This window comes from Pyrus communis, chromosome 8, assembly GCF_963583255.1.
Source record: "Pyrus communis chromosome 8, drPyrComm1.1, whole genome shotgun sequence".
NCBI classification, from domain to species: Eukaryota; Viridiplantae; Streptophyta; class Magnoliopsida; order Rosales; family Rosaceae; genus Pyrus; species Pyrus communis.
Window position 1 is genome coordinate 2,101,586 of NC_084810.1, and position 22,435 is coordinate 2,124,020.

At 35.3% G+C, this 22,435-nt stretch overlaps 3 protein-coding genes across 6 annotated transcripts; all 3 read right to left on the reverse strand.

The window, feature by feature from the left end:
• Nucleotides 1-1,473: 1,473 nt before the first annotated feature.
• On the reverse strand, nt 1,474-4,098 carry LOC137742459 (protein MARD1-like). 4 transcript variants are annotated; one of them, XM_068482332.1, is made up of 4 exons: nt 3,482-4,098; nt 3,343-3,384; nt 2,502-3,235; nt 1,474-1,830 (listed from the first exon to the last, which is right to left on the reverse strand). In XM_068482332.1, the coding sequence occupies exons 3-4, from the start codon at nt 3,224-3,226 to the stop codon at nt 1,728-1,730; spliced, it is 828 nt and encodes a 275-aa protein (XP_068338433.1). In that variant the 5' UTR covers nt 3,227-3,235; nt 3,343-3,384; nt 3,482-4,098; the 3' UTR covers nt 1,474-1,727. The 4 variants fall into 4 exon arrangements, with proteins under 4 accessions (XP_068338433.1, XP_068338434.1, XP_068338431.1 ...); XM_068482333.1 differs by having other exon boundaries at nt 2,502-3,249; XM_068482330.1 differs by having other exon boundaries at nt 2,502-3,261.
• A 9,969-nt stretch (nt 4,099-14,067) lies between these two features.
• LOC137742404 (uncharacterized) lies at nt 14,068-17,211 on the reverse strand. The gene is made up of 10 exons (XM_068482262.1): nt 17,033-17,211; nt 16,537-16,701; nt 16,254-16,434; nt 16,050-16,106; nt 15,902-15,972; nt 15,553-15,631; nt 15,404-15,463; nt 15,159-15,259; nt 15,004-15,064; nt 14,068-14,695 (listed from the first exon to the last, which is right to left on the reverse strand). The coding sequence occupies exons 1-10, from the start codon at nt 17,164-17,166 to the stop codon at nt 14,306-14,308; spliced, it is 1,299 nt and encodes a 432-aa protein (XP_068338363.1). The 5' UTR covers nt 17,167-17,211; the 3' UTR covers nt 14,068-14,305.
• Nucleotides 17,212-18,012: 801 nt separating this feature from the next.
• Nucleotides 18,013-21,293, reverse strand: LOC137742731 (F-box/kelch-repeat protein SKIP30-like). Its single transcript, XM_068482672.1, has 3 exons — nt 21,030-21,293; nt 20,197-20,247; nt 18,013-19,484 (listed from the first exon to the last, which is right to left on the reverse strand). Exon 3 carries the CDS (start codon nt 19,405-19,407, stop codon nt 18,370-18,372), a length of 1,038 nt encoding a protein of 345 aa, XP_068338773.1. The 5' UTR covers nt 19,408-19,484; nt 20,197-20,247; nt 21,030-21,293; the 3' UTR covers nt 18,013-18,369.
• Between the last annotated feature and the right edge of the window lie 1,142 nt (nt 21,294-22,435).

Here is a 22,435-nt window from a genome sequence, read left to right on the forward strand (position 1 = left end):
AGGCGTACTGATAAATACATCTATCACAAAGTTTTGCTTATTCACGCGAGAGATTATGTTGTGAACCACCTCTCATTCAATGAACTCAACATGACTGACGATATGACTTTTTTTCCTTTCTATTTTTGTATTAAATAGTGAATATAGGGTTAATACCGTTTCTTTCACTTATTTGATTTACAAAGTGTGTTTTATTAATAGATAACTAGTATGCGAGATACTTCATAGTTTATTGTGTAACCTAAGATATACTTCATTGTATTTATATCCACCATATATCTACCATGAGTAAGTTTGTTGATATACAAAGAGATATATCTTTGGTTGTACTGATATATACATCCATCACAAGTTTTGCTTATTCACGCGAGAGATTATGTTGTGAACTGAAGATATACCTCTCATCCAATGCGCTCAACATGATTGCCATTTTTTTTTTTGGAATTTTAATAAAACACTTCGAGTACTGTTCACTTTTAACTAAAAACCACTTTTTTACCTTTCCCTTTTACTATTCACTATACTTTTATTTGTCTATTTTCATTAAAACTAAAGTTTTTTTTGAACTTTTCTTTAGTTTTTTATTTTGCTATTGAAATAGTGAATATAGGGTTAATACCATCCTTTTTGCGTATCTGATTGACAAAGTGCGTTTAATAATATGTGGTTTAGATTAGATACCCATCATGGAGAAATTTTCTAGTGTGTCAGAAATATGATTCGGTATATTAAGTGTCTGAATACAAATCATATTTTTTTTTTTTTTAAGTATCCAACTATTTGTATTATGACATTTGTTGTATCAAGTCGTATTTCCGACACATTAAAAAATCTCTCCTTATCATTGTATGTTGGGTGATGCAAGCAGGTGTTGGGACAGCCTCTGCAATTTGCATCACAGTTCTTAACTGCTACCGATATTTAATTATCCGAGCCATCGAGTAATGCATAAATAATAGGTATGGAACTTTGGATCCATTATTTGGACTCTTTCTTCCTTTTTTTCCCTTATCCGATCAAACTGTCGCCTCTTTTTAATTATTCTCGAGAGTTTAAAATTTCTATACTAATTTTGTGGTTGATTTTTCTTTCGTTTATATCATTAATTGTTTGCATGAAATTAAAATACTTTATTTTGGTCTATAGTTTTGCAGTTGTTAATACGAGTGGTTAATTTAATTCACACTACAACTAATACCAGTTTTATAGTACGCATAGCGGATTGCGAGTTGGTTCATATCTGGTAGAAGAATTTTTAGGATTGGAACTATTTCATCATTTATTAAGTTTGCTTTGAGGTGATTTACTCTCTTATGTTACCGAAAATAAAAAAATTATGACCTCCCCACAACCCAAAGAAAACCTCTTGTGCAGTTAAAATTATCAACGATTGATTAGAAAAACAAAAGTTGGGCAGGTTCGAGTCTTTTCAACTTATGAAAGTAGGGAAGGAGAAGAATTTACATGTAACAATGACGTTAAAAAGACGATATTATATGTTCATCGTAGAATGTTAGGTGAACAAGTTAAAACGTAGAACATATAACAACTTATCATAATCATAGGACATTAAGTCATTAATTTAAAAAACTCAGAACTCTACAAACTTAGAATACCTCATCCTCTCTTATCTTTATCTGCAGTGGAGAGGGTATGAAAAAATAAACAAGGCAAATACAAAAATTAAATAGGAAGACCTAACTTTTTTGGTCTTTAAAATCAATCATTCAAGAACAACTCCTAAATGTATCATCAAGTTCTGTGTTCCCAACTTCATCCAAGAGCATTTCTTGGTACCGGCATTCTTGACTGCAAAACGCCTTCTCACCTCTACACGAGACATTAAACAGACAATAAACCGTTATTTAATTAGAAACAAATGTTGAAAAAATGATTTAAGCGTAGGATACATATAACTGCTACAAATGTTTGATCAAAAGTAGAACTAGAAATACTAAACCAATAATAAGCAAATAATAAACGGTATGTATATTGTTTAGTGATTATTAAGAGAAGCATGCAATCCAATATCTTCGTCTTCAAACTTGAAACTTCCAATAATTGAATAAGAACGTGTTTCAGACGGCTTCTAGAAAAGCTTAAAGTGTTTTTTGACGATCAGAAATACTTATGATTACGCTAGACAGAAAAACTTATAAACTATGTAGGTCGGAGAAGTGTGTTCTAGGAAAGAAGACTACTCCTGTTCTTCAAGTAAAAAGCACCTACAACAAAAGCCCTTACGAACAGTACTTCCTACAAAAACAATTTCAGAGTAAATATTTGAAGAAGAGCTAGAATTGTTTTGTGACGATAAAAAGCACTTTTGATTACGCTAGATATAAAAACTTATAAACTTTGTAGGTCTTAGAAGTGTGTTCTAGGAAAGAATACTAATCCTGTTCTTCTAGAAAAGAGCACCTACGACAAAAGCAACAGATGTACTTCCTACAAAAACAGTTTCGGAATAATCATTTGAAGAAGGGGCCATTGAAACGAACCTGTAAATGTAGATGTCAATCTTCTGTTCAAGATTCTTCCTGCATGTGTAACAAAAGCTAAGAAAATTCTCAGAACCGGAGCTCGACTGATCCGACATAGTATGGTAACTTTCCACAATGCAGTTATCAAATATGTGAGTCGTTCTCGGCTTCGGCCCACGAGAAATCACACAAGTATAATCCTCAGAAAGCTCCATTTCACTTCTCTCGCTCACACAACCACCCGAATTCGAACCCGAATTTGGGTTCTCTGTTTGGATGCCAGAGTTAACAGACCCAGTTTCTGAAAACTGGGAATTCAAAGTCTTGGGGATTTGAACTCTGAGCTTAGTGCCAAACAGGACCTTACGGTTACTGGTTTTTGAATTTTTGTCTTCCAAGTTTTCATCTTTGAGTGTTTGAACCAGAGCAAGGCCAATCCCTTTGGCCTCAGATTTCTCCCAAAAGGGTTTGTTCCCGGGTTGAGTTTTTGGGGTTTTGGGTTGGATTTGGTCACCCGAAAACGGGTTTCTTCCGAAGGGGAATGGCTTGGTGGTGTCAAGAATTGAAGTTGGGCTGATCAAATTTGAATCGGTTTCGAAACTGCCCTTTATCGCGAAGCCTCTGAATCTTGGAGAGTCGAAGAAGGATGGGCTTTTTGAGTAGTTTTTATGAGTTGGGGATGGTTGAGAATCCGCCATTAGAGGTTGCTTGCTGGTCACTGCTCTGGATCTGTTCCTCAGCATTACTTTGCTCTATAGCAAATGATCTAAATTAATCACTGCAAATTAGCTAAAAAATTAATCAGATATTTGCATGAGAGACAGTAACAGTATTCGAGAAGCGGTATTCGGAAACTTACCCTAATAGTCCGGCTATGAAACAAGCTTCACTCAAAAACCACCTTTTGAGTATCAAAAGTAGAGCAAAATTAATCCAACATTGCCATGCGAGAGATTAGCAACAATAAAGAAAGAATATATGAGAACTTTAGTACTTACTTTCACCAGGTCAGTAATTTCGGCTATGAAACAGACGTCTGTCTCGAAAATTCCTATGAGCTTGAAAAGTAGAGTAAATTAAATGGTTTTCTTCCTATTCAATGAAGAAAAAGGAAACAAAGGGAAGAATCTAAGATAAAAAAAAATGGAAGGGGGTTGTCGCTAAATCTCAGTGGCCTCCATAGATGAAAGCTTAAAAAAAACAACATAAAAGTGGTATTATTTTTTTTTTCTTTCAGTTGTGGTTATATTTTTTGGGGATTGGAACAAATTGGGGCTCAAATTCCCATCATAACAAACAGCATGCATGCCATGTGATCAGGGCAGGGAAATATAAGAAGAGAGCAGCTCCGGCATTGGCAGCAAAAGGAGTTCTATATCCCCACTTTGGCATAAATGCTTTTGGTTCTTCCTATGAAATGAAATAGCCCACCATTTCATATATGAACCTCTCTCTCTCTCTCCCCCTCTTAAAATATTTCACTTTTTGCTAGTGGGTTTTGCATCCCATCGATCAAGTTCACTTCCTCTGGGCAGGAATTTGCAACTTGGCCAACAGAGAAAGCGAAAGATGGAGAAAAGAATAGGCCCTCTGTTTTAAAGGGGAAGTGAAAAGAGTGGGGTTTTGGGGTGCCTTTTCTCCTTTTAAAGAGTGAGAAACAAGATAAATTTTTTAGCTGGACATTCTAACCACGTCATTTATAAAACAACTCTCATAGATAAATAGATGAGAAAAAAAGTTGAGGTTCTACGATAAATTAGATGTAATTTATAAAATTGACGAAAAATCTTGAATTGGCAGATTACATCTTAGTTCAACATAGTAAATTGGCTGAAAAGGTAGTTCATGAATAAAACTGACAATTAGGTTATAGTTTCAGTCTAATCTTCAATCTAGTCTAAAGAGTAATTGACAATAAAAGGAGTAACTTAACTTATAAGTACATGCAAAATTTCTTAATTTATCGATGTGAAATTCAGACTCTTAGACACTTCCTACATTTCAATGGCTTATTTTTAGCTACAGTGCCTGAAACTCAATTTTAATCTTACTTTATCCTCCACCATCTCTCCTCCGCGCGTGTGTAACTCAAAAGTTACTACTTTACTCCCTGAAACTCAAAATTAACTCCATTTTGCCATTGGAACTCGATTTTCATCCATTTTGCCTCTGAAACTCAAAAATCGTCATTTTACTCCATTAAAAGCAAAATTTGCTCCAAATTGCCTTAATCATGTTAACTCCATTATGTGGGTTTGATTTTGGTGTACCAGCTAATCCATTTCTTTTTTATTTTTTTCATCTCTTTAATTTATTTTAAACTTAATTTTTCCGATTATTGATTGTTAATGCATACTTATAGTGGAGATCTATAATTAAATTCATTGGCACATGAAGCATAGTCTTATTGAGTAGTGGATTCCACATACATTCTAGATGCGACTTGTGAGTTTTAGATAGAAGAGACAGTTCACATATTAAAATAGAATAAATTTCGAGTGTTAGTGAGTAAAGTAAATGTTTTTGAGCTAAAAAAATACAAGCGAAATCAAATCAAGTTCAAGACAACGTAACTAGAAAATAAGCCTATTTTAATATTAGTGTTCCACCGCTCGTATACGGTCCTCATAAGAAGTATTGAGTATTGACCACACAGCCTCCTGCCAGTGAAATGGTGGTTTTGACCACACCGCCACAAAACCCAGAAATTCGAATTTTTATTTTTTCTAATATTTTACTTTTGTAGTTTTCTCACATGATTGAATAGCTTTCTTTCTCTAATAAAATAATACAATAGGCCTCTATTTTCTCAAACAGATTACATTTTGTCTTTCTATAAAGAGGTTTTGTGAGGAGAAATTTTTTGTTATGACGGGAATGCAGATGAAACAATGTATTTTTATGTTAATAACGAGAAATTTTATTTTTTAAGTTGTTAAATTTTTAACACATATATCTTATCATTTGTATAGTAACACGTGGTGTATCACCTCTTGTGTCAATCATATTGAAAAATCTTTTCTTTGTGAGAGTATTTTGTCGTGACTCGCTTGGACTTTGTGTGAAACTCTCTCTGCGGACTCTGCAGTTATGAATGCACAAATAAACGCACGCACTCATAGGAAGTGTTGAGCTCATCCCTACGTTTCTCTTTGATTATATATATATATATATATATATATATATATATATCCAGCATGCAAAGTTATTATATAGTTTCCATTTTGATATTACAGTGCACAAATTATTGATGTCGCTTCACTTTCTCGTTACGTGATAAAACACAATTAATCATGAGTATATAATTATTTAAGACATGATAATGAAGACTTTTCATGGATTCTTTGCTACCACATATTTAACGTTAATTTATGTTTTATTATAAGATATTATGTCAAAGACATGAGATGACAAATAGTATACGAAGAGTTTCAATTTTGAAAAAGTTTCTTTTAGCATTTCTCTAGTTACTTTATTAAAAGAAGGTTTTTTTAACCAAAATGATCCTTGAAATTTGCATAACTGATCACTTTGGTTACTGAGATTTAAAATTAATAAAAGTAGTCCTTGAGTTTGTCCGCTATCAATCATTTTGGTTATTCCTTGAAAAATTATGCTAAATAAGGACCAAATAATAAAAATACACTCAATTCAATAAATAATGGACCAACATGATTTGACAAAAAATTAAGATATTTTCGTCATTTTATTTTTATTTAATGAAGATTTTTCACAGAAAGATCAAAATGATTGATGGTGGACAAACTCAGGGATCACTTCTACTAATTTCAAATCTAAAAGATCAAAGTGATGAATTATGAAAATATTATGAACGATTAAAAAGCCTTGAAAGAACTGTAGTTGGTAGGGCGGTGTCAATCATAAGCGAGGGTCGCCAATCTTGACTTATGAAAAGTTATTGACTGACTTACTATCGAATAGCTGGGTAAGACAAAATCGCATCTAAACACACTTTTCTACTCCAACTATCAATTATTGTTGTCTTTTACTTTCCATTTTGATTCGCCCAAGTTCACCCACTTCACTCAAATCTCTTTGTTTTAACTTTTTTTCTTGATCTCTCAAGCAGCACGATCGCTAGGACTTACCTACCAATAATATAACCTAGACAAGAACCACCAAGCCTTTATACTTTGCCCAATCAAAGAAAAAAAAAAAAAAAGGTCCGAACCCGCCACTGATAATTAGTAGGTTTTCGTGACAAGACGTATATGTCGTATGATAAAATCTCTTCCGCGACTCAGCCCCTTGATTAACCTAGATTAGGTTAAAATTTGGAAGAGTACCAACATTTCATGAAACAAAAGTTAAAACACTTCCAGCAGAAGTTGTTTTAAACATTCGATGAAACGAGCTTTACCACATTGCTACATTATTTGTGTAGCACACGTTTGTTAAATGCGTGCTCATTGCAAACACGAGGCACTCGCTTTTTGCAAACAATAGCTCATAACCCCTCATATGGCATGTGGTGATTAGAAATACTAATCCAATTTTTAGCGGATTTTGACTTTTGAGTTTAGTCTAAAATGCCTTGTTTTACCTCACCAATGCAAAATCCAGTACTACTTAAATGTAATCAGTTGTATGCTTTATTCGATAAGGATAATGATATTCACATACTCATTTTTACTTCTAACATACCATGTGGCCTGAGCTTCTGTCTTCGCAACATTAAAGGTCAGTCCAGAATTAACATGGTACATCTATCCCACATGACTAGTTAGGCTATAGATGAAAGTTTTGGAACGTTCTTGACTTTGTTTTTACTACATTTCACACTCTATTTCTTAATACAATATTTAAAAAAAAATAAAAGTTAGAAGCGTATGTTTTATAATCATCTTGTTTTTAGTTTTTACGTGACGATAGATGAGAAATACAGAGAGAAATGATGGATGAAGAAGCTTAAATGAAGAATTATGAGGGAGCTATAGAAGAATCATATAAGGAAGAAAACAAAATTAAAATTAAAATCAAAATGAAAATTTTAAATAAAATTTTATTTTCATTGATTCATCTTTGTTTCTTTTTGTTTCTCCTATTAGCTTCTTCACCTATCCTTTTTTTTTTCTATGTACTTTTCTGAGTTTCTCAAATCTTAAACAAATAAAAAATACAAATCCAAAGTTGAAAACTGAATAGTTATGACGGGCCATAAATTACTTAGCCTCATTTAGTTAACGCACTTTTTCTTTAACGTGGGAGATAAAGAAACAACGTTGTTATTCTCTAAAAGGAAATTTCGGCTAAGCGATATAATATAATAACTATAATAATCAAGTATTGTAATTACTGCTCGTCATTTATAAGAACTCTTATTTACAATTGAAAATAAACACAACTAAATGATAATACTAATTAGACGAAGGTTTAGATTGCGGAAAACTAATTTTTTTATTATTACTTAAATTATCTATTAACAAAACCTTCTTTAAAAGAGATAAACAAATTAAATCAACCCTATCAACAAAACTAAAGAGAAATAATCAAAATAAAAGTTATAGGCAATATCGTAAATAAACACAAAATAATTTTACCTTTTTTTTTTTCAAAGCTCACAACCACGTAAACATATCAGTTCTCTCAAATAAACTAAATTTTTTTGTTACAAAATAATTATTTAGAAATAGTCGCTAAATATATAAAGGACTAATCAAAAGTCTTTGCATTGGTGTTTTGGGGCACATACAGACGACAGAGAAAAATAAATATAATATAATATAAAAGTATGAAATTTAATCCAAAGAAGAAGCAAATAAATAAAATATCCATAAATCGAGTCATACATTAGTTGGAGGATTAAAAACTTCAAAATCACCATCCATCAATAGAAAAACTTATTTTTCTCTATCAGAGCTATTAGGGTTTTAGTCGGAATGAACATAGGATAAACAAAGGGTGATGCTAGGGCTTAATTATAGTATGTGGATCTATTGATAAATTTAATTTTTATTATTAATTCGATTTTGTACTTAATAGTAATTATGCAATAGGGTAAAATAGAAAATTAACATTTAAAATTTAAGTTGGGTGTAGAAAGTGATTAGATGCGTTTAAATAAAATTTCTCATATATAAATAATATTTTCAACGACGACAAATCGTTTGAAGGTCGTTATCAACAATGTAATGAAATAGTCATATGGTCAAAATCTTTAATTATAATCCACATATCGTACGTGTAGCATAATATCTGCACAGCCAATCACTTGTAAGAGAAAACGATCCGTCAATTTGAAAGGGGGGGGTGGGGGTTTGGGTTTGGCCCAATTATGTGATTAGGCCTTGTGGGGTTTGCTTGTTTGTTAGCCCTCGAATAAGTGAATAGTGGGGCCTAACAAAATAAAAAACGGACGTGGCTATAGTTAGTGGGTGGGGCCCACTGAGAGTAACGGGTAGCAAGAAATTTTTGGATTCTTTCTTTCACTGTTGCACGTTCTACCAGAGACGACGTACAACCGCTACTAACTCCTTTGCCGTTGGTTAGGTAAACGTTAAACCTGTGTGGGCCTTCGACTGAAGATAAGATGTGGGGTCGTGCTTTATTTTTTTCTTTTTTTTAATTTCAATTGTTCTCGGTACAAGAATAACTATGTCACACTACAGGTCAATCATAATTATGTATCGATTTCATAATTTTTAATAGTAGTTAAATTTAAAATTTACTGCTTACAAGTGAAAATGATTGTACTATGTACTTGCTCTCCAACTAACGTTCTCATCAATCTTCAGCTTGCCGTTATCCTCATCGGCGATGAAGAGGTGAACTTGTCGGAAGTTATCATATCATGGCATCAAAGTGGTCGGAGGTAATCATCTCATCGCATATTTGCATCTCTACTGCATTCTCATCAGTGGTAGAAATGTAATGGGCAAACTTGTTGGATGTGATCATATAGTCGTAGAAGATTATGTAAGAATATCGTTAGACCGTACTATTGCATCGTTACCGTTGTCATCCTTATTAGTGGTATAAATGCAATAGACAAACTTGTCGGATGTGATCATATTGTCGTATATGATTATCTAAGAATATCGTTAGATTATAATACGAGACGACGTAAGATCTACATTTCACTAAAAAAAAAAAAAAAAAAAAACACTCAGGTAAATCGTGGGCCCCACTTTGGAGCCGGGTCCAACATTCAGGCCTAACTTTTAGGCTTTAGTAAAAAAGTGGGCTCCACAGCGATGAAATATCCAAGAAAGAAATGGGAAACAAAATCATCATTCTTTGTATGAGTGGATTTTAATATTTTGCTTTTCTTAACAGCTTACATCTTTTCCGAGTTGACACAACAAATAAGAAAGCAAAGAAAATGCTCTTTATGCCCAAAAAAGTTACCCTATCTTACTATTTACTACATCACATCTTTATCCTCGAGGTAATATTTAGTAACGGGTGTTAATCTTGGTCACCCTATTGCCTGTTGATTGCATAGCTTTTGAATAAAATGTAAACGAGATAATCTACTGTATCATTGAAATTATTTATCTTTTTTGTTTGTAGTACCCATCGTATGAGTCAGTTGACAAAACGTGATGTAAAACTTAATATCAAAGTAGATTTTATCGTGTAACACATCTCTTACCACAATTTGAAGTAGATGTGATCTTTACGGAACATAAGGTTGGCAATGCTTTGGTCTCATAATCGACTCATCATATAAGTTAGTCTACAAAATGTGACATAAAACTTAGCATCAAAGTAGATCTTATCGTTAACACATTTCTTACTAAAATTCTAAAGCAGATGTCATCTTTATGAAACATAAGGTTGATAATGCTTTGGTCTCACATCAGATCAACAGTTAGGAATTAGCACTCTTTAGTCTACGATTACTTCAAACACGAAAGGTTTTTCTAGTGTCATTAACTATATATACTTATAAACAATGGTGGATTTAGGATTTGAATCTTGGAGTGTCTCAAGGTTAAATACAAGTTTTTAGATAGAAATAGAACACGAAGTGCACAAATTTTTTAATCCAGTTTATTAACAGAGGCATTTTGGCGAACACTTGGTGGGCTCATTGTTGTCAATCAAATCATGTTGCATATATGTCAACTGATATTGATATATACTGAAGCAATCTATTGAATAATATAGAGAGAACTTGTCGAGTAATGCCTATGAAACCTATCAAAATATGACTAGTATACATTACATCAAACACTTGATAAGCACAGAAAAAACCCGTACCAAACATCCGCCCTTGCCTATAAATCTTGCTTTTCGCTTATAGTGATTGTTTCAAACACGATTGTAATTGATGAGAGATGTTGACATAGATTTTTTCCCCCAAGCATAACTCCCATCGTTCAATGATATGGAAGGAGTAGGTAGCAATACGTAAATGTAGCACACGCGAGGCGTCGTCCAAAATGTAGTGATGGATAACGAACCGATTGAGATGTCTTGATCGATGGGGGTAAAACTTGAGAGAGAAGAGATGATCCCACAACGATTGCTATCAAACAAGTTTAAGTCACTTTCACCATTGCCAAGCCCCACTAACATGTCTTCAAACAAGATGACGTTGTCAGTCAATTATCTTTTGGACATGGCTTCTCAGCCCTTTCAATTCTCATACATTCTCATCCTCTCCTATTTATACGGTCACAGTTAAGTCATGTCAACATTAAATATTACTATTGCCTTTTGTCTTATTATCTCTATAAAAAAATCAATATAAAATGTTGACGTGACTTAACCGTGATCGCACAAAATAGGAGGAAATAAGAATTTATAGGAATTGGGAGGACAGAGAAGTCGGGTGCTTATTTTTTTTGGTAACCCTCAGTTCCAGAGAGAGAAAGAAAGAAAGAAAAATGCAATACATAATTGATCTATTGACTTTGCTCAATTCCTCAAGGCAATGATATTCTTTTCCTGAGTAAGATAGGATTGTATTGTCGGCACCAAGGATATGAGGGATTTCAATTCAGAATATGAGGGATTTCAATTATATTATATTATATTTTACACGCTTATTCAATTCAGAATATGAGGGATTTCAATTAATTAATAAATTCATGGATTTTTAAAGAGTTTAACTGATTTGTAGCGATTTCATGTAAAATTTTGATTTCATTCTCTCGAAATCTCATGAGGAGATGTGAGATTTGTGGATGCTTAAATTACACTACGAAATCTCTCTAATTCCCTCTAATTCCTCAACTTTTTCAAATTCTCTAAAATCAAATTATAATTGAATACACTTGGAATCTTATAAATTTCTTTAAATTCTTAATTGAATACACCCAAATTTCTAAAGATTTTAATAAACTATTTTAAAATCCTAATTGAATAGTCCTAAATTCATTAAAAGAATTAAAATCCTTCAAAATCTCAATTGAATACACCTCTTTAGCTAATTTATGGAGTTTCAGATTTCGTATATTGCATCGTTGCATTTATAAAATTATTTCAATTTCTGCCTTTTATAATTTGATTGTATGATCATATGTGAGATTGTTAACGTGACAGATGTACAACCCGTTTATGTAAATTACTTTAATTTATGAATTGTATCAATTTATCGATGACCAGACAATCAAACAATCAAATGACATGAAGTGAGTGATTTTAAAATCTGACGGTGCAGTGCTAGAAAATTAAAACCTTGATAAACTTAAAAGGAGGACAATATAGTTACGCAAAAAGAAAAAAAAAGTTGTTGGATTAAGTAGATAATTAATTTACTAAGACATGATTATGTGATCCCTTCTGGTGTCTTCCATTTGTTTTTAGGTGATGATTTGTCGTTACCATGTGGAAGGTGAGAAATGACGGAGGGCAATGAAGTGGAAAAACGGGGTACAAATTTGTTGTAAGATTCCACATCGTTCGGGAGAGAAGAAATGATGTGCTTTATATGTACATGCCCAACTCCTTATAGTAAGATGCGTTTTGGGTGGAAATCCAAAAACAAATCCGTGAGGGCGTGGCCAAAGCGGACAATATCTTACTATGTAGATTGGGATGTGACATTTGTCTTTTAATGGCGTTATGCATTAGGATAATCACCCTTGATTAATTAAGATAATCAACTTTCTGCGTAAGGATATGCTTGTGGGGTTTATTAAGATGATAATTACAAAATGTTCATAACACCCGGTGGATACAAGCAGACATTTCCCGTACGGATTTGTCTCTGTATTATGATTGTGAAGACCTAATTAGGTGTCGAAATGCACCACCACTTAACTAAACCGTCTAAGGATAAGAGACTATTTCCTAATCCGAAGAGATAATCACTAACCTAATTGCTAGTTATAAAGAGAAACTTGCATGTCACACATAAAATAGAGGCATATACAAGGGCTATGACACCATTTCGTAACGGAAAAGTTAATTTCTTTTGCATTGTAATCACCTTCAAAATAAATTTTTATTTTTTGCAAAAGAGAATCAGCTTATGCCTTCGCAAAGCTAGCCCATCTTTCTGGAGGCGGATAAGGCTCACAGAGGCATTTTAGCATTCCCTGACCATTATCATGTGATTTACCAGCGTCATGAATCAAATACAAGAGATGTCTTGTGGAACACAGACTTGAAAGGGACAACCACCCCCCCCCCCCCCCCCCCCCCCGGCGCCGGTAGTGGTGCAAAATCATGATGTTTATGTAAAGAAACGTGCAGGTCACACATGAAGATAAATTTGTCTTTTAATGGCGTTATGCATTAGGATAATCACCCTTGATTAATTAAGATAATCAACTTTCTGCGTAAGGATATGCTTGTGGGGTTTATTAAGATGATAATTACAAAATGTTCATAACACCCGGTGGATACAAGCAGACATTTCCCGTACGGATTTGTCTCTGTATTATGATTGTGAAGACCTAATTAGGTGTCGAAATGCACCACCACTTAACTAAACCGTCTAAGGATAAGAGACTATTTCCTAATCCGAAGAGATAATCACTAACCTAATTGCTAGTTATAAAGAGAAACTTGCATGTCACGCACAAAATAGAGACATATACAAGGGTTATGACACCACTTCGTAACGGAAAAGTTAATTTCTTTTGCATCGTAATCACCTTCAAAATAAATTTTTATTTTTTGCAAAAGAGAATCAGCTTATGCCTTCGCAAAGCTAGCCCATCTTTCTGGAGGCGGATAAGGCTCATAGAGACATTTTAGCATTCCCTGACCATTATCATGTGATTCACCAGCGTCATGAATCAAATACAAGAGATGCCTTGTGGAACACAGACTTGAAAGGGACACCCCGTAGTGGTGCAAAATCATGATGTTTCCGTAAAGAAACGTGCAGGTCACACATGAAGATAATAATTCGTTCATTTCCTGACGTTGGTCCATATTCTAGTATTTTGCAGGTAGTAGGCTGTACCACCGGATCTACTGTACTGCAGACAAAATTTAAGGCATAGGAACTGTTCAAGAAAACTTTGGGGTCCCCAATCACATCATGTGTGAGTTTACTTTCACAAAACCCCCGTGTTCGGTTTCTACGATCCACATTGGTTTCAAATGGAGTAAATGCAGCCTACCGAAAATTCTCTTTAAAACACGACCAAGTAACAATTCCTGAAGGTGCAAAAGCAATCACTTGAATACAAACCTACTCAAAATTATTGTCTACTCAAGTTGATTGCAACTTGCAAAGGTACAGATTTTCTAATATCTCAAAACAAAACAATCATTTTCTTACAAAGATACGGAAAAACAATCACTAGGGTTACAAGCTAAAGAGTAATACGAGTAGTTCACATTAGGGCTTCTCAAAACCGGTTTCCGGAGGAGCTTTTGACGTTTTAGGAATCCCATCACTGCTTGAGTTTCTTATCATTTCTGGTTCTCTTTCTAAACTCTCGTTTCTCCGTTGAGTACTGCTTTTTTATTAACAAATTGCTCATGGATGTTTTCAAAGCCTCAGCAGCTGTCAAGAAAAAGTTTTCGTCAAAGAACACTCTTCCCTGCAACTTCTCGAGCAATTTCTCACCTCCGGGGATCTCATTGTCTTTCAAAACAATTGATCCGTGCTCAACTGAATCAGGAGTGCTTTCCTTGAAGCCGGAGATAACCTTGACACGGGCCACACAAGGGTATTGAGAATCATGCAAGTTAGAGGCACCGGTTACCATCCACAATAATCCTGACGATGAGCTAGTTCCCAAACTTGTAGGAATAAAGGCATCTCCCTCGATAGAAACCACCTGTTCGAATCACACCAAATACAAATGTCTACTTTATGTGCGTGTCTTGATATAGATGTTCAGCAATTTAGCTCCAAGGAGCTATATTTCATGCTAATTAATTAGGTAATTAAGACTTAGGATAAAGGGGTTAACAGGAAGGACAAATGATCAAAATCAATGGTAATGTTAGGCAAGACGAAAAGCGTCTAAAGAAGACAAATTTTTGTGAATGAATTCAACTACAGCTGCTTGATAAGAGGTCAACGTGTAGTTTTATACGGATGCATTCTTACAGTTCAAATTACTTGACTAATCGAGGTCCTTACCTTGGCCACATGGAGGGTTTGGGCAGAAAGATCACAGCTCAACAATATTATTCCTTGCAAACTACAATGGAATACCAAATGAGGATCAAGACAATGAAATAAACAGACAACCGCACAACGAAAAAAGAGACAAAATCCAACAGATAGGAACTTGCCTTTGAACAGCCACTGCAACAAGGGTGCTATCTGGGATGGTGCACAAATTGGTAACGGCCCCATAGCACTCTTCTATTCCTTTGGATTCTGAAAGTCCTGCCTTCAGAATGAAATCAGGTAAATAGCATGCCAACAGAAAATTACAGAACTATCGTACTGCTGGTAAGTATCAGCTAGAGAAATAGGAAAATTTTAGAACAAAGAGGAAAATGGGAATCCCGGAAACTTAGAACTATTGAAGTACCTTTTCCCTAATATCACGAGTGTTTAGGAGAGATCCCGAAGAAATATCCCATAGACGAACCTGAAAACTCAACGTGGATCAATTACTCTACTGTACACAAGATGCATGCAGAAGAAATTCAAAGACCAAGTGTTACTATGATTACTTACTGTCGAATCACCACTTCCAGAGACAAGAAACCCCTGGAGGCATTCCTGAGTGCAAACAAAGGCAAGGCATGAAACAAACCTGCCAATAGATGCACAAAAGTGAAGATAAGTGAACATTTAGTTGCAAGAAGATTTCCAAAACATGTTTTATGTCGAATTGCTAACTTAATAAGAAACACCAAGGCCTGTCTATTTAAATTTGAGTTCACCGCAGGTTTTGTGCATATCGCGTTGAGGTTAAAAGGAAATCCCTGACTAAGAACATAGCAAGTACAATTGTTTGCATAAAGCTTCTTCATTATCTATATAGTTTGTCTGCTGTCTTATAACAGAATAAATAGCCACCCACTCTGTATGACCAAGGGAGAAACTTTGTATCTCGTGAGCTCCATCTAAAGGCTTCTTGGGAAACACTGTAACCTGCCAGAAGAAAAATCATGTAAACTATTTGCAAATGTAGCTATCAGATTACTGAAAGGGTTGTAATGCTGGATTACTCGAATTTTGAAATCCCGGTCAGCACTAACAAAAAACCGTCCATCTGGTGAAAATTCCTGTCAAAATTACAATGTTAATTACTACTCATCTCATGAATATCTGGTGGTCATAGAAACAATGTCCACCTACAATATAAGAAGAACCATTAGTATTTACGCGAGAGTAAGAAACAAATAAATCCCGAGCAGCAGAAAATAAATCACCAGGCTTGTTATGATGCTACAATAGTGAGAAAGCAGTGGTGCTGCCTTCTTATTAACGGAAGCTTGATTTCCATCAGACACATCCACATCCACAACCCAAACAACCCCAAACTTGTCAGCAAAACAAACATAGGAACCGTCACTGCTTATGGCAACTGCACTCACTCTTTTCTCCGAGCACCTATATCGAAGATAAGTGGAAATAATATCGAATGATTTCGATGATATGATCCTCAAAATGACTCATAAGAGTACCAATATCACGGGAGTTTCAATAACTTACACAGTGGTAATGCAGCGCCAAGATTCAGTCGACCATATCTTGACGGTTTTATCATCACCAGCCGACACAAATAGCTTCCCGTCTGCTCCGTAGCGAATGGCTCTTATCGAATCCTTATGAAGGGAACTACCAGAATCATCTACCAAAGAAACCGCACAACCCCCACTGTCACACAAACATCAAGCAGTTATTTTGCTAAAATTGATTAATTTCCTCATAAAATCACATAAAAACAGCTAATTAAGTATTAAATTACAACGGGAAACTGAATTTACAACATCCAATTTTCCTGACAAATTACTCAAATCCAAACAGAGCATAAAGTTCAAAACTTGACCAAAACTGACACTCTGTTCTACATGTACAATTGAAAATACAAAGAGACCAACGCCGTTTCAATCTTCAGGGGCTCACAGTTGAATCGTATTGCATTTCAATGGGGCCAATTTTTAGAATCCAACGGAACAATGCACAGAGACAAGGGGAAATAGCTTACAGGAGGTCGAAGACACGGAGGTCCGACCCGACTGCGACTGCGACGGAGCTCTGGGTGGGGTGGACGGCAATTAAGGCTGGGGCCACCTCAGAATCCTTGTTGGTCTCACCGTTTTCCATCGGCGTGTCCTCCATTGTTGCTCAGAGACGGCTCTGGTTGGCGCTCGTCCTCTTCAGGGTTTTGAGTTTTGACACCAAAATTGGGGTTTATCTTTTGGGTTTGTAGAAAGCCCATCTAACTGTATTTGGGCCCAATGGCCCATTAAAATAAAGGGTTTGAAGTAGTGATTGAAACTATGAATTTGTTACAATTACATTATTTCTAAAAGGTTGAAAGTGTTTTCTAATAACCAAAAGTAATTCCAATAAACGGTCACAATTAGATAATTTCTGAAAGGTTAAAAGTGTTTTCTAATAACCAAAAGTATTTCTAATAAGCGGTTTTAGAGAAGCAAATGAAGTTTTGATTGATTATGTTCACATTTTTAATAATAAAAGCAACAAAAGAAACTTTAGTTGGACAACTGCTCTGGTGTGGAAGAAATTTTTAGTATGCCAGAAACACGGCCCTTAGTACACTTAGTATCAAATACAATTGGTTAAAAACTTTTTTTTTTTCAAGTTTTCAACTAATTGTATTATTACACTTGGTATACCAAGCTGTGTTCCCAATACACTGAAAAGTCTCTCCTGACATGAAGCGAGATCAATGTGGAGTCAGACAAGCCTATAATTACAATCCCTTCGTGCTTATGTAAGAGGTGGTCTACTAATGAAGCGGTTAAAGTATCTCTACCCCTATTTTTCTCGTTTTTGTAGTACAACTTAACATCCTTGATTCGATTGGCATCACATTGGATCAGCGTATCATAATTATATAATCAAACAAACTGGGAAATTGGATTGATTTGATTTTTTTTTCGAATATATAGATCACATTCTATAAATGACTTGTTGAACAACATAGGTTTCCCCATCAAATAAACATGAATGAAAGAAATTTATATAAGAAGCAGAGACATACAAGAAGATTCTAAAGGAAGAAGAAAACAAGTGCTTGGTCCATGAGATCGTTCGTTCATATAATTCTTGAACCACTGAACTGTTGCCTCTTCTGCCGGCGCTTCGGCCTAACTTCGGATATAAGAGTTCCGAGGGGAGCACAAGCCGATGATCGTAACGTGACACAAGGCCGACCGACGATAACATAAGGGCAGCAGGCATAAGGCCAATTCCTTCTAGCAGGAATGAAACAACAAAAAGGCAGCTGGCATTACACCAATTCCTTCTAGCAGGAACGAAAACACAACAACAAACGGCGACCAGAACAAATGAAACCTAAATTCTCAACTGCGCACAACCATAAACGCTTCCTTTGCACCGTGTCATCGGAGCAGCCTGGCGCCAAGTTGGCCTTTCACCTCCGATCGTGAGAACATCAACGTCTGATATTTGCTTGATTTCCGAGGTCCCATGTTCAGAGAGAATCACCCCACCAATCACATAAATTTCATCTCCTAGTCCAGCCATTGCAAACCCAACTCTGCCACCGAACTCAGAAGCCGAAACCAATACCTTTGATGATTCTCTGTCTTGCCTGGAGATTACTCCATGGCTCATCACATAGAGTGCATCCATAATGACTGTCATTGGACCCTGTGGCCAACCATAATCCTCTACCGTCCAATGAAGCCCAACATTGTCGAAGACTTGCACCGTTGATAAACCCCTGTGCAAGACATACATCTTTTCTCCAATCACTATCCCCGAGCAGACTGAATTATGAGATAAATGCAGATCAGGAATTGGAGCCCACAAATCTTTGTTAGGGTCATACATTTCTGCTAGAGAGATTGATTTCCGGCAGCTGGTTAAGCCCCCTGCAACAACAATCTTTCCACCTAAAACACAGCATGCAAACATTGCACGAGGAACAAGCATAGATGCACGTGGGGCCCATTGCCTAGCTACAGGATCGTATGACCAAACCTCACTGGTTGAAAAGGTACCATGGTCACCAGTCTGTGGGTCAACAGCATCACTGCCACCACCAAGAACAAACAGCTTTCCAGCAGTAAAGACAGTGCCGAAGTTGGAAAGGTTTTTTATTTTAGAGGGGAGAACAGGAAGCGTAATCCAAAGGTCTCGACGAGGGTCATATAGTTGCCATAGATTATCTGGTTCATTAGCAGACACACATAATAGATCCTCACATGAGCCAACTTCCTGTCGAACTCTAAAAAGTTCAGTGCTATGAATGGCAGCTTGCCAGGAACGAGAAACAAGCTCCAACTTGGGATGGAGATAGAAGGGAACCCATGCAAGGCACCTAAGGGCAACAGCGTCAGGGAGACCTTCTATCAGTTGTTCAGACATAATAATCACAGTTCATCTGTTTCAGTTGATCCTTCACTGCTGACTGTTGCCACGATAGGGCAGCACCGCAAAACAACCTGAAACATCAAAATATGAGGTTATGCCGAGAAGAGAATATTGATTTCGAATTTTCAAAATCAAAGTTTCAATGACAGTGTATTAAGATCAAAGAAGGTGCACGATAAAGGTCACTGTATTTTCTATCAAACTTCATAAGTAATCCGCAAATAAATGCCACAAATTGCAACAAAAACTTCTAACAAAACCTCAAAATGAATATCACCTTGTCAATTGTGTTGCAAATTTCAACGCCCTTATGTGCATGTACAGCTACGAAAGACAATAACAGTGTAACATAATCTCAAAAGTGAAATGGGTTTGATTTTCAATCACCAACGTTATCATCGAGCCCCAAAATAAAAGAAAAAAAAATGTCATCATTTACTAAAAGCATCTATCATCCTCATGATACTGCTAAAACATCCTCAAGGACCTTTACATTTGTATCCTGCAGTGCATAAATGACAGCATGAAGACCATAAAACGTTTGTTAAGTTTCCAAATGTCGAAACATAATGTACTTCATTCAAACGCACGCTATCATGTAAATTAAATGTTGTAGATATGGAAAAACAAAATAATATAAGGTAAAACAAATTCTGCACAAATCATGATAAGAAAACGAATGCCAACATCAGAAATCTTAGCCACTGAGATTTGTTACCGTGCTGATATTGTGATATAGCAAAAAATAGCTACATGAGAGTATGACTGCTCTCTGTTACTTACCAGTTTTAGCGCGACGTAAGCAAAACAATTCTCTTCTCTATGCAGAAATTCCTACAAAAACAAAGAGAAAGTTAAAAAATTTGAACTTTGAGATATAACAGCTTGTATAAACGATGTTCAAAACAAGAAATCTAACAAGTAATAAAAGATATCTCACAGTACAAGACTACTCACATTCTAACACATTAGCTTTCAACTAAACTAGTTGTCGGTCCGAAAATTCTTGAGCATTCAAGCATACACCACTGTCAGCTATGGCATAACTATTTGGATTAAGGTGGATTGACACACTAAACGAAAAGGCATCGGTTCAAAACCCATTAACTTTGTAAGAGACCTTTGTTATCAATTCCAAATGAGAAACTAAAATGCTCAAACAAGAAATGAGGCAATAGGTAATTAAAAAAATCCAACAGACTCCACCATTTAAGCATGATCCAGGCCTCATGCAACAAAATTGGTATGAACTCACATGCTAATACCTATGCAACAAAAGCATGAAACTTTTGTTTCAACTTTCAACCCAAAAAACAGAACCAATCAAATTCGTTCACCAATTGATACACAAAGCACACGACTTTGAAACTCAATCCCTACTATTACACTAAAATTCTTGACCTTTAACACGAAACCCACCTCCAATTCCACATAACAAAAACTGGGCAATCAATAATTTCAACTCCAACTAAACATCTATCACAATTCACCAAAAATTATGGTAAAAATTTCGAATTACAACTGAAACAACTCTAATCACATATCAAAATTTGTTTTTCCTTGCCCATGAGAGAGAGGGAGAAAGATAGAGAGAGAGAGAGAGAGAGTGGATGTACCTGTAATACGGGGACCGGGTGAAGAACACAAAGATTTGTGCTTTGCTGCTCAAATTCCTAGTGAGAGAGAGAGAGAGAGAGAGAGAGAAAGAGGGTAGCGTTTGGTTTTCTAGGCTGAGAGGATGACTTTTAAGAGCTCAGGGAAAACGCCGACTTACAAAGTCCAATGTTATTTGTGCGTGCTGTTTGCTTGTAAGGTAACGCGAGATAATTCGATCGTTACAGCGACGGATTGGAAAATTGGGGAACTTCTTGGGATTTTCCTCTTTCACTTAACCCTAATAACTTAATAAAATAAACATTTGTGGATATTCTTAAATTCCTAGTTCCTCTTTGCTTCTCCTCTCCTCCTGATTTCCTTCGCGCTTTGCCATGGCATTTTTGTTATTTTTGGTTCATCTTAGGCTGACATGTGTATGACACACTCTTGCAAAATCTCATCGAAATGAGAAAAATTTAGGTAATGACATATAACTACGTTATTCGGGCCAAGCTTTGTCCAAAAGTATGAGGTTTCTTGTATTTTTGTTTTCTCCGAACTTCATGTCGGTCCACTCAACTCTATGATGATTTCACTAAATGTGAGAACTACTTCAGTTCATTTTATATATCTAAAAAAAGGCTAATATCTATGTACAAATAAGAGTACTAGGGTCAAATATATCACTTTAAAGTTAAATATCATTTTAAAAAAGAAGACGAATATACACTAATAAATCGGTCACATATTTTAATATAGCCATAAAATTCAAAAACACTAAACGGGTAATACATCGTATATGACTTACAGTTTAGTTTTTTTTATCATTATGTATTTTTATATTGAAGAATTTGTGTTACATTGTAGTTATATTTTTAATAAACAAAATATGATATATCTTCATATATTTTAGTTGGCATGTCCATTGTTTTGAATTGAGATTTATCATCTTTTTCTGTCCTTTCCAAAATATTTCCGAATTTTATGTGATCTTTTGTGGAGGGCATATTCCGTACATTCTGCAGAATGAGTAATTTGTAGGACTTTTCTTCCAATATATTAATTAGAAAAAATGGTACCTAATAGCAATATACCTTGCCGTGTGGAAGGTTAGATGCATTGATGTTTTGACTCCAGATAGAGCCGTCCTTCCTTGGCATAGGGGGCACGGTGGCGGTCTGTGTGCTGCGTGTAAATGAAGCAATTTGACAGACCTACAAAAGTGCTTTTACGAAAAGTTCTTTTATACAAGAACATTTTTATATATTGATTTTTGATTAATTTACTTAAGGAACACGGTTTTATTGGTCAAAGCTCATGATTTTGTTGTTGATAGGGTTGTTCTTTCAGCTTCATCGTACATAATTATATATGTTCATATTGTTGAAATCGAGATTTGACTTCATTTCAAGGCTTCTTCGGAGTA